Source organism: Musa acuminata, unplaced genomic scaffold (assembly GCF_036884655.1).
Source record: "Musa acuminata AAA Group cultivar baxijiao unplaced genomic scaffold, Cavendish_Baxijiao_AAA HiC_scaffold_1139, whole genome shotgun sequence".
NCBI classification, from domain to species: domain Eukaryota; kingdom Viridiplantae; phylum Streptophyta; class Magnoliopsida; order Zingiberales; family Musaceae; genus Musa; species Musa acuminata.
The window spans coordinates 2444703-2457032 of NW_027021351.1; the positions used below are offsets into that span (position 1 = coordinate 2444703).

Genomic DNA, 12330 nt, shown 5'->3' on the forward strand with positions numbered 1-12330 from the left:
AATTTTCTAGTAGATTCTGGACATTATTCATTGGATTTTGACAGAACGAGGAGACAGTATTAGATTGTCTAAATCGAGACTCAAAATCCTCTTCATTTACTACACAAATAAGTTCGACTTCAAATAGTAGGAATGAGGCCAATCAATTAGTCACTCCATTTCCTTCGAAGTGATTCTATATTCTAAGAAATAAGATAGAAAATAATAAATATTTCGGACTAATTATTCAGATAAAACAACACATAAAAACATTATTCGAATGAAAATTATTTTTCAACATATTATGGTAATCTTATCGAGATAGCTCACACCCTCTTAAACCACTGCTCACATGACACATCCATAATACACTTAGCTCAACACCCACACACGATAATATGGCCTTCCTTCTCATTACTGCTGTTATATATAGACCATGCATGCATCGGCAGCAACGGCGACGTCACTGCTGCCGAGTGCTGAGCCCAAGCATCATTTGGCGAACGCCCCTCGCGTACTCCAGCAGCCGGTCGATCGCCGGGATGATCGCCTTCACCTCCTCCTGCTCCTCGAAGTCCCGCAGCCATGAGTGGAAGAGTGGAAACGCCTCCGGGTCGACCAGCTTCACCTCCATCACCTCCTCGAACACCGCAAGCCAGTAGGAACCACAACCGAGGACGATGTCCAGAACACCGATCTTATCGCCGCCGAAGAACCTCCTCCTTCCCGCGAACGCCCCCTCCCTCAGCTCGCGCTCCACCAGCCTCAGGTTCTCATGCACCTGCTCCACCGCCGCTGCCTGACCGTCGCTCGGCGACGCGAACACCGCTCCCACGGCAGGGCCGAGCTGCATTGCCACCGGTAGCAGATCAGGACTCGTCTACTCACGTAAGGCGGCATGAGATGGGGGTTACCTTGTCGTCGACGAAGTGGCACCAGAAGCGGGCGAGAGCGCGGTCGTAAGGGTCGGCGGGCATGAGGGGTACCTCGGGCCATGTCTCGTCGAGGTAGTGGAGGATGATGACGGACTCGAGGACCGGGCGGCCACGGTGGAGGAGGACGGGGACCTTCTCGTAGACGGGGTTGTAGAGGAGGAGGGAGGGGCTCTTGTCGGCGAGGTCCTCCTCCGCGTACTCGAAGGCGAGGCCTTTGAGCTTGAGGGCGAGTTGGACTCGGTGAGTGTAGGAGCTCGCCCATGACCCCAAGAGCTTGAGATCGGAGGAGGGTGGAGCCATTGCTGAGACACCTGCCTCAAGCTTCGTCCTTTTATATAGAGATATGAGGAGGGGCAGTAAAGGTCACGTCATAACAGCATGATATTATTTCCTTTCTCATTAAACCTTTAATATTATGCGCAATAGTCTTTTCCTAAGTATTTTTTTGTCAAACTAAAAAATTAGATTGAATTCAAATTCTTGGACAAATTTCTTTATTTTCCATATCATATATGCATGATATGAAACACATATTTATTTCGAATGCTTTGATAATTTGAGTCATAATATCAAAATTCAGTCTCCATTATATATTTCAGTAAATTAAAAACATATTCCATAGGTTCATCATGAGTCTGAGACTTGTGAATGGAGCCCATAATAAAGTGGGTTTTCATGATTGAGCATGGCAATGAAAGAGAGAGCAAGATCGATTATTTATTCGGTGCATGTCCTCATCCACATGTTGGAATTACATTAAGATTATGATCATTAAGAGATCATCAACTCCTTCTTTCAAACCTTTCAATTTGTAATGACTTGTTGCATAAACTAAAATGAAATTGAAAAAAATAAATATTATTCCAAGGATGTTATACTAATGTGCCAAATATATATATATATATAGAAGAAAATTACGAGTGAATTAATTATTCTAGAGATTATATTATGTCCATGAAAAAACTATATAATAACAATAATATATAAGTAATAGAAATAACAATAATAATAATACAATTATTTGGTGATAGGTAAGATTTATTAGACATTGAAGGGATATGGGGACACAAAAAGTAGTGGCTCAAAGTCTTGAAAAGCTTTCAAGAAAGAGGAAGCCTATGAATCATTGCCTGTCTTGACCATTCTTTTTGGTCGCCAAACCTACAAAAGCATCACTTTTACTACTACTTTTATTTTCGATGTGGCTGTGTCGGTCGGTTCACTGCATCGTTTGATCATACAAGTAAATTAAACAGTTCGATAATTAGTTTAATAAATCTTATTTTTACTTTTCTCTTTTGCTTTGATCATCCACTTTATATCATTTTTCATTCTATTAATGAATGATATTTGCATTAGATTACCTAGGAGAATTGATCCCTTCTCTATCTGATTCAAAACCAGAAACATTTATACATAAGGGAAGTTAATCTTCTTCTACTAATCCCTTTGAGGCAGCACTTTCAACGGATCAAATTTTAATTACGTCTTGACACTTTTAATGCTCGATTTGATCATCCACTTTATCTCAGTTTTTATTCTCTGATTCTATAAAATCGATTTGATCTGATTTTAATAAGTTTCCATCATTTATAGGGGATCAAAGTCTAGACAAAGATGAAAATAGTAGTAGGAACAATAATAATTGGTGATAGATAGAACGACAATAATTTTCTCTTATTAAATAAATTTAAATGGAGAATTTTTCAGCTGATTAGATCAAGAAAAAATTACTTGGACGATATAAACATTAATAATATTAGTAAGTTTTTGACTTATTAATATTTATTTAATTAAAATATTTAAGTCTCTTATTTATTATTGTTTATTGTTTTCATATCTATTATGTTGTCACATGTTTTCGTAATTCCTGCATAGTGCTACTTTTCTCAAATACTCAATATATTTGTACAGTGTTTTTGAATAAAGTTACTGTGCTTTTGACTGGAATTACAGTGTTTTAGTTTAGTAATGAAAATATTATGCCTATTAAAAAAGAGTATTTTATCCAAAAATGATCAATGGTATTCCTTTTTTACAAGTGACAAAAAATATCCATGAATGAAACTCAATTTAACCGACGTCATTTGAACTGATTGAAATTAAATTGATTTTAAACTGATTTAATTATAATGATCTTATTAGTTAATTTGAAATCGAACGTAACTTTAGTGTAACTATAATGAATGGTGATCGATAATATCTCATCGGATTTTCTTCCTTAATTATGTCCTCTTAGCAACAATATATTTATTGGAGATAAGTGCTCGTAGAAACAAAGAGTCAAAGATGGATTCTCGATGAATATTTTTTTCTCGTTAATATTTCCTCGATATAATTGATAGCAAATAAGATTTTCTCAAGATATCTCTCTACTCTGTTGAGAGAAATCCTTTAATCTGTTAAGGAAAATCATCTCTGAGAGGGACTGAATACAATCAAACTTCTTCACTAATTTCTTATCTATCTCTTTTTTAACATGGTATCAAAGCCTTCTCCCTTGCGGATGTAGGCAGCTTTGCCGAAGCCTTCTGCTGCTCCTCTGGGTGTCGGTGTGGAAGCTGGAAGGACTGGTGTTGACTTCCTTCCTCCACTGTAAAAGACCGATGATTCCTCCTCTTTCCTGTTCGGTTGGAAAGGGCAGCGTCGCTGCTTACCTCTCCTCCTGCGCTTGCGGGCTTCTTATCTCGCCTCTCCGTCACCCACTGCCTCTTGGAGCACCGCAGCTAGTTCGAACTCGCCGACCGCTTAGCTACCTCCCGCCCTTGCAAGAACCTCGCCTACGCTGCCGTGGTGGTCGCCGTCCTGGCAACTACTCCCCGGCCAGTGACCTCTCCTCGTTCCCGCATCTCGCTCAAGCGAGAAGTGTCGTTGCCACTATCCTTGCCGCACAGCCATCACTGCCTTCCTGCGGCAGTAGGAATGATTGGAGTTCTTACAACAGTAGTCGCTTCCATCTGCCACTACATCTTGCTTCCTCTACCGTAGCAGCTTTCGCTGTTGCTGTCGCTTCCTGCATTGAAGCCAATAGAGCTTTAGCAGATTTCTCACAAATTTCTCCTACTGCAGTATAGCTATAGATTTCTTTAACATCGCTGCAGCTTTCTCATCTCTACAGTAGTAGTTTTCAGCAGCTTCTACAACCGCAGCCGCAACAATCTATAGCAGCTGCAGCAGCAGCAACGATCTACAGCAACTGTAGTCTTCAGCAGTAGTCTTCGTTGTCGTAGCAATCTTCGTTGCCGCATCAATCTTCACTATAGCAACAATCAGCAAGCATCCGCAATCGCAACTTCTGCAATCGCAGCCACTGCCATAGCCGCAACCGCAGTCGCAGCTACTCTTCTCACTCATTTCCTCCCCCACTTCCTCCATCTACCATGAAGCACTACTATAAAAAAAAAAAAAGGGTTGGAAAGAGGGGCGGGATGTCTTCGTTATCTTCTAATATTCCAGTTCTTATTTCTGCAAGGACTCATAGTTCTTCTCCTACAGGGCTTATCTCCATCAATGCAACCACACTAATCCCTTTCAAGTTATCAAAAGGTGACAACTATGTGTCCTAGCGGGCTCAATTTTCTAATCTCTTATTTGGATACATCTTGCTAGGTTACGTTGACGGCTCCTTTAGTTATTCGTCAGCCATGCTCAACATCCCCGGAAAACCTAGTCTAGTACCTAATCTAGCTTACAAACTGTGGCTGCGTCAATATCGTCTCATCCTCCGAGCTATTCAAGCCTCAGTTGCTTGATCCGTTGCTCCATTAATTTCTAAATGTGTGACTTGTGCCAATGCGTGGTCTAAACTGCAAACAACCTTGGCGAATCATTCACGTACTCGCAAGCTCAGTCTTCTATCTAAGCTAATGGTGACCAAACAAGAGGGAAGTACTATCATTGATTATCTACAAAATATCAAAGTTATCATCGATGACTTGACTTTGATAGGTCATTCCCTGTGTGATGAGGAGATCATCATCCATACCCTAAATGGTCCTGGAGACGACTACAAGGAGTTGGCGGCTACAATTCGAGCACGCGACTCGCCAGTCTCCTTTGAAGAACTCTATGACAAGTTGATTAATTTTAAAATGTATTTAAAGTGTGCGAACAAACTGTCCGGACCGTCTATCACAACTCAAGTCAGTTATAAGTTTAAGAGGAAGAACGAGGAAGAACACTCATACCCTCCGAACATCACCAAAGGTATTCTTGATCCTATGAGTCCTATGCAACACCCCCCTTATCCTCCTAACTTCTCACAAAATGGCAACTCTAATACTCGTCCACCTTGACATCCTGCCCCTTCAAGCCAACAACGACAGATCGTCTGCCAACTATGTGATAAAATCAAACACTCCGCTAAAGTTTGTCGATCTCGACCCTGCCTTCCTACTCTGTCACACTGGCCTCAGGCAAATCTCTTCACTACTCCGACAACTAGCTAACCCAACTGGATTGTGGAGTCTAATGCCTCCCATCACATCACTTTTGATCTTCATAATTTGTCTCTCTACAGTCCCTATGGTAGTGACGAAGATATCATCATCGGTGACAGTAACGGTCTTCCTATAACTCATATTGGTTCCATAACACTTACTTCTGATACTATTATATTTACACTCGATGATGTTTTATGTGCCCCTAATATTAAACGCAACCTCATTTATGTTTCTCAGTTTTACAAAAATAACAATACTTCAATTGAATTCTTTCCTGATTCTTTTCTTGTTAAGGACTTGAGCACGGGGGCATTCTTGGTCTAGGGCCCGAATAGAGGAAACATTTATGAATGACCATCAGCTCCATAAATAACCTAGCTCCCTGTTTATTCTTCCTTTGCGGCTCCAATTGATATGTGGCATCGTCGTCTTGGTCATCCCTCATCCCCTATTCAACATAAATTACTTTCTAGTTTCTCTCTTCCTATTTCTAAATCTCATAGTTCTATAACGTATTGTGATGCATGTCTTAGTAATAAAATTCATTGACAACCATTTGGCCCATCTTTCATTTCCACCTCTAAACCATTTGAAATTATTTATACAGATATTTGGGGCCCTACCTCAATCCTATCTTTTGATAAATTCAGATTTTATGTCATTTTTGTATATCACTTCACTAAGTATATATGGTTATATCCTCTTCACCATAAATATGACGTTTTGACCGTCTTTTCCACTTTTCGAAAGTTGGTCGAAAATAACTTTCAATCTACCATCAAAACGGTTTACTCTGATGGTGGCGATGAATATCAAGCCCTAGCGTCCTATTTCTCAGCTTGTGGTATCCAACACCTCAAGTCTCCCTCGCATACTCCTCAACTTGTTGGCTCCGTCGAACGCAAAATCGGCATATAGTAGAAACTGGGCTCACACTTCCCCATCAGGCTTCCATACTTTCAAACTTTGGACGATAACCTTTCAAACTGCCGTCTGCCTTATTAATAGAATACCTACGCAAGTCCTACAATACCAATTCCCCTTTGACTCACTATTTCACAAACCCCAAACCTTCATAAACTTAGAGTATTTGGTTGTCTATGTTATCCATGGTTGCGTCCTTATGCTTCTCACAAGTTAACATCACGATCTAATTATTACGTTTTTATAAGTTATTCTCTTGAACATAATGCTTTCCGCCGCTATAATCTCCACACTCACAAAATTTTTATATTGCATCACGTTATTTTTGTTGAGTCTGTCTTTCATTTTCACAGCCATACCTCTCCTACCATGCAGACCACCACATTAACCATTTCTCATTGGGGTATATCTCTGATCCAATCGGACGAGCTTCCCATGACATCGTCCAGTTCCTCGTCTCATGATCCACACTATTCCACTCCTGTGGTTTAGTAATTACCCATTCCTACTCTACTTCTCTCTTCTCCGACTATTGGGGTACTTGGTTCAAGATCACAATTGTTATCTTTACCTCATTCTCAGCCAAGTGACCCTGACGTACCTCCACCTGACCCGACCTGTGTTAATGACTCTCAACCACTTCTTCCAACAACACAGCCTCACGATCCCGTAGTCTCCAACCATCCTATGACTACACGCTCTAAGAATGGTATTTTTAAATCACGTCAAGTCCTTGATTTTTAAACTATCGTAGATTCCTCATCCACCACCGTTGAACCCACCATATTTACTCAAGCCCAAAAATCTCTGCATTGGCGTACCACCATGTGTGAGGAACATAATGCCCTCATCCATAACTCAACATGGGATCTAGTACCATTTCATCATACACAAAATATCATCAGGTGTAAGTAGGTTTTTCGAGTTAAGCGAAACCCCGATGGCTCTATTGCCCGATATAAGGCACGCTTCATCGCCAAAGGGTTTCATCAAAGACTTAGAGTTGATTTCACTGAGACATTTAGTCCCGTTGTTAAGCCCACTATAATCAGACTTATCCTTAGTCTCGCCACCACTAAGGGTTGGCAATTTTGCCAATTGGATGTTAATAATACCCTTTTACAAGGGACTCTGGAGAAATTTTTATGCAACAACCTCCTGGTTTCACTCATCCTCAGTATCCAAGGCATGTCTGCAAATTTCGAAAAGTTATTTATGGACTTCGTCAAGCTCTAAGAGCTTGGTACACTGAACTTGGCTCTTTTCTGACTTTAGTTATGTAATACCCCTGATTAGTCCCACATCGAAAGTGGGTAGGATTAAGATTGACTTATAAGGGTCTGATGAGTGTACTATTATCAACTTCAGCTTAAGCATTTTGGTCAGTGGTTTAGACCAAACGAAGTTGATAGGCTAGTTAGCCCATCAGGCTCGGGTCATGACATTTAGTATTAGAGCATGGTCTAGGGCCTGTAGGTGTATTAGGTCCCTTGATTGACTCTAACCGATGATTATTTTTAACCTATTATAGGAGTAATGGAGCCAATTCCAGAGATTAGTGGTCCTGTCACTCGGGGTGCTTATGGTCTACACGGATACTTTGAGCGTCAGGAGGAACGAGATGAAATTCCACGGGGTAGGAATAATACTTTAGATTACTTTAAGAGATTGGGACCACCAATTTTTGAGGGCAAGCCAGATCCAATCTTCGTTGAACGTTGGATTCGTCAAGTGGAAAAGACATTCGAAGCTATCGAATGTAGGGAAAATAAAAAAGGGAAGGCAGACACTTGGTGGACCTCAAAAAGAAGGATGTTAGAGGCAGGAGGTAATGTGGTAACTTAGGAATAGTTTAAAGATGTATTTTATGAGCAGTTCTTTCCTGATTCAGTTCTCTTTAAGAAACAACAAGAGTTCCTTAGCATCCACCAAGGAAATAGAACTGTAATGGAATATGATCATCATTTCACTGAGTTGGCTCAGTTCTCTCCACATATTGCTTTTAATGAAAGTCAAAGAGCTCGTCATTTTGAGAGGGGACTTCGATCATCAATTAGAAAGTCTGTTGCAGTACTGATTTTACTAACATATGCTGAAGTGTTAAATCGAGCTTTGGTGGTAGAGAAATTGGATAATGAATTACAACAAGCAAAGGATCGAAAGCGACCTTTTAGTGCTACACCATTTATGTACGGGGGATCACATTCCGGACCCTCAAAGAAAGGAAAAGATAAACAGTTTGGGCATCAACAAGCAGGAGCTCCTAGCAATCAAGTTGTTATAAGATGTTATTTATGTGGGAAGACAGATCATGTTTCCATCTCATGCCCCATGGGACAACACGTATGTTTTTATTGTCAACAACCAGGGCACATGTCAAAGGATTGCCCACGGAAGCAACATCAACGCCGAGCTCCACCCCAAACAACTGGACAACAACAGCGATGACCCAGAGAGGAAGGACAGGCAAGAGTCTACGCACTGACTCATCAAGATGATGAAGCCTCGGGATCCATTATTAAAGGTATCATCACACTCTGTGGTATGCCAGCATCTATGCTTATTGATTCTAGTTCTACACATTCTTTTATATCACCCTATTTTGCTATAAAATCGCATAAGAATCGTGAGATAATGAATAATGCATTAATGGTAGTAACACCAGTTGGAAACTCTTTGATAGTTGATCAGATATATAGAAACTGTGTTATTACTATTGAAAGTCACGATTTGCTAGTAGATCTTATTCTACTAGAATTTCAAGATTTCGACGCTATCTTGGGTATGGATTGGCTTTCAGCATAACATGCAAGTGTCGATTGTTTTCGAAAGACTGTTACTTTCTCACCTCTAGATCAACCACCTTTCAAGTTCATTGGGATTCAAGAAAAGTTTTCTTCTATTATTTCAGCCTTGAGTGCTACCCAACTATTACTGAAGGGATGTCAGGGATACTTGGCCTTCATTTCTGGAGAAGAATCTAAGAAGCCAGTATTAAAGGACATCCCCATTGTGCGAGATTTTCCAGATGTTTTTCCTGAAGATCTACTTGCACTGCCACCAAATAGACAGATTGAATTTATAATTGATCTTCTACCTGGTACTACACCTATTTCTAAACCTCCGTACAGAATGGCACCAATTGAGTTGGAGGAGTTAAAGAAACAGATCCAAGAGCTTTTGGACAAGGGTTTTATTCGACCGAGTGTATCACCTTGGGGTGCCCCTATCCTATTTGTGAAGAAGAAAGATGGATCTATATGACTATGCATTGATTATAGACAACTCAACCAAGTGACCATAAAGAATAAATATCCTCTTCCCCGAATAGATGACCTATTTGATCAACTTCAAGGTACTCAGGTATACTCAAAGATTGATTTGAGATCCGGGTATCATCAATTGAAGATAAGGGAAGGAGACATACAGAAAACTACCTTTAGAACAAGATATGGTCATTATGAATTCTTAGTAATGCCTTTTGGACTCACAAATGCACCAGCTGCCTTCATGGACCTTATGAATAGGGTATTCCACCCTTATCTTGATAAATTTGTAATTGTGTTCATTGATGATATCCTGATCTACTCCAAAAGCATAGCAGAGCATGAACACTATCTTAAGATAGTTCTGGAAGTCTTAAGGCAAGAGAAACTATATGCCAAGTTAAGCAAGTGCAACTTCTGGCTCAATGAAATTATGTTTCTCGGTCATGTAATTTCGAGCGCTGGTATATCTGTTGACCCTCACAAGATTGAAGCTGTGATAAAATGGAAGCAACCTTCTAATGTTTCAGAGATTAGAAGCTTCTTGGGTTTGGTTGGATACTATAGAAGATTCGTAGAAGGCTTTTCAAAAATAACAGCACCATTGACCAAGTTGACACAAAAGAATATTAAATTCATGTGGGATGATAAATGTCAACAAAGTTTTCAAGAATTGAAGAAGAAATTAACTAGTGCTCCTATCTTGGTGATTCCTTCAGGAGGAGAAGGTTTTGTAGTGTATAGTGATGCCTCACTACAAGGGCTTGGTTGCATTCTAATGCAAAACAAGATGGTAGTTGCTTATGCATCGAGGCAATTAAAGCCTTATGAAAAGAACTATCCTACTCATGACTTAGAGCTAGCAGCTATCATTTTTGCACTGAAAATTTGGAGGCATTATCTCTATGGACAGACTTTCGAAATCTTCACAGATCATAAGAGTCTCAAATATATTTTCACACAGAAAGATTTAAATATGAGACAAAGAAGGTGGTTGGACTTTCTAAAGGATTATGATTTTAATATCAACTACCATCCTGGGAAAGCTAATGTAGTTGCTGATGCCTTAAGCAGAAATACCTACAGTCTTATAGCCTATATGAATATTCAAAGGAATTCTATGATGACGGAGTTAGCAGATTTAAAACTTAAACTTTTATCGGAGACAAATAAAGGTTTTCTTGTGTGTTTGATGGCACAATCATTTTTGGTGGAAAATGTTAAAGAAGGTCAAAAGGAAGATACATATCTTCAAATGATAGTTAAGGAAATAGTTCAAGGATCTAAACCTGAATTCCTCCAAGCCGAAGATGGTTCTATTACATTCCACAATCGACTTTGTGTTCCCGAAAGCCATCCAGCAAAGATGCAATTATTAGAGGAGGCACATAGATCAAAATTTAATATCCATCCCGGGACTACTAAGATGTATCGAGATTTATGCCAAAACTATTGGTGGCGTGGTATGAAGAGAGATATAGCAGAGTTTGTTTCTAAATGTCTGATATATCAACAGGTGAAGATAGAACATCGAGTACCTACAGGAAAGTTGCAAAGGATTTCGATTCCTGAATGGAAGTGGGAGCAAGTCACTATGGATTTTGTGACAGGATTACCCAAGACTGTGAAAGGATATGACGGAATTTGGGTAATAGTAGACAGACTTACTAAATCTGCTCACTTCCTTCCTATTAACAAGAAGTATTCATTGGATAAACTAGCAAGCTTATATATTAAGGAAATTATTCGATATCATGGGGTGCCAGTTAGCATTATCTCAGATAGAGATCCAAGATTCACCTCTAAATTTTTGGGAAGTCTACAAAAATCTTTGGGCACGTAGTTAAAATTTAGTACAGCTTTTCACCCCCAAACTGATGGCCAATCTAAAAGGACAATACAAACTCTTGAAGATCTCTTAAGAGTATGTGCTTTAGACTTTGGTGGGAGTTGGGATATGCACTTGCATCTAATTGAGTTTTCTTATAATAATAGTTACCACTCTAGCATACAGATGGCTCCATTTGAAGCTCTTTGTGGAAGAAAGTGTAGATCACCTATATATTGGGATGAGGTAGGAGAACGAAAGCTTTTGGGGCCTCAATTAATTCAAAAAAATGCTGATAATATTTGAATTATACGCCAAAAATTATTAACAGCTCAAAGTCATCAGAAAAGCTATGCAGATCGAAGGTGAAGAGATCTAGAATTCGAAGTTGGTGAGCACGTTTTCTTAAAAGTGTCGCCAACTAAGGGAGTTATGAGATTTGGTCAACGGGGGAAGTTAGCCCCAAGATTTATTGGCCCATTTGAGATCTTACAAAAGGTTGGGCCTGTAGCATACAAATTGGCATTGCCCCCCGCTTTGGCTAGCATCCATGATGTATTCCACGTGTCAATGCTTCGAATATATATCAGGGATCCATCACATGTCATATCTTACCAACCTCTACAACTACGAGATGATGCCACTTTTAGAGAAAAACCAACCCAGATCTTGGAAAGGAAAGAACATGTTATAAGGAACAAAATTATACCTTTGGTAAAGATTTGTTGGCAATACCATTCAGACCAAAAGGCAACGTGGGAAAGAGAAGAAGATATGCGAGAGCAGTATCCTCATCTATTCTATTAAGGTAAGCTAAATTTGGGTACTAAATTTCCTATAGGAGGGGAGAAATGTAATCAAATTAAATATTTAAGTTAGGAATTGATTTTATTTCCTTACTTGTTATTATAATTTAAGGAAATCTTAATCTACTTCCTTGTTTATTGATATGAATT

General features: G+C 39.6%; 1 protein-coding gene across 1 annotated transcript; it reads right to left on the reverse strand.

The window, feature by feature from the left end:
* Positions 1-231: 231 nt before the first annotated feature.
* On the reverse strand, positions 232-1230 carry LOC103999735 (glutathione transferase GST 23). The gene is made up of 2 exons (XM_065179689.1): positions 894-1230; positions 232-826 (listed from the first exon to the last, which is right to left on the reverse strand). The coding sequence occupies exons 1-2, from the start codon at positions 1212-1214 to the stop codon at positions 443-445; spliced, it is 705 nt and encodes a 234-aa protein (XP_065035761.1). The 5' UTR covers positions 1215-1230; the 3' UTR covers positions 232-442.
* Positions 1231-12330: the final 11100 nt, after the last annotated feature.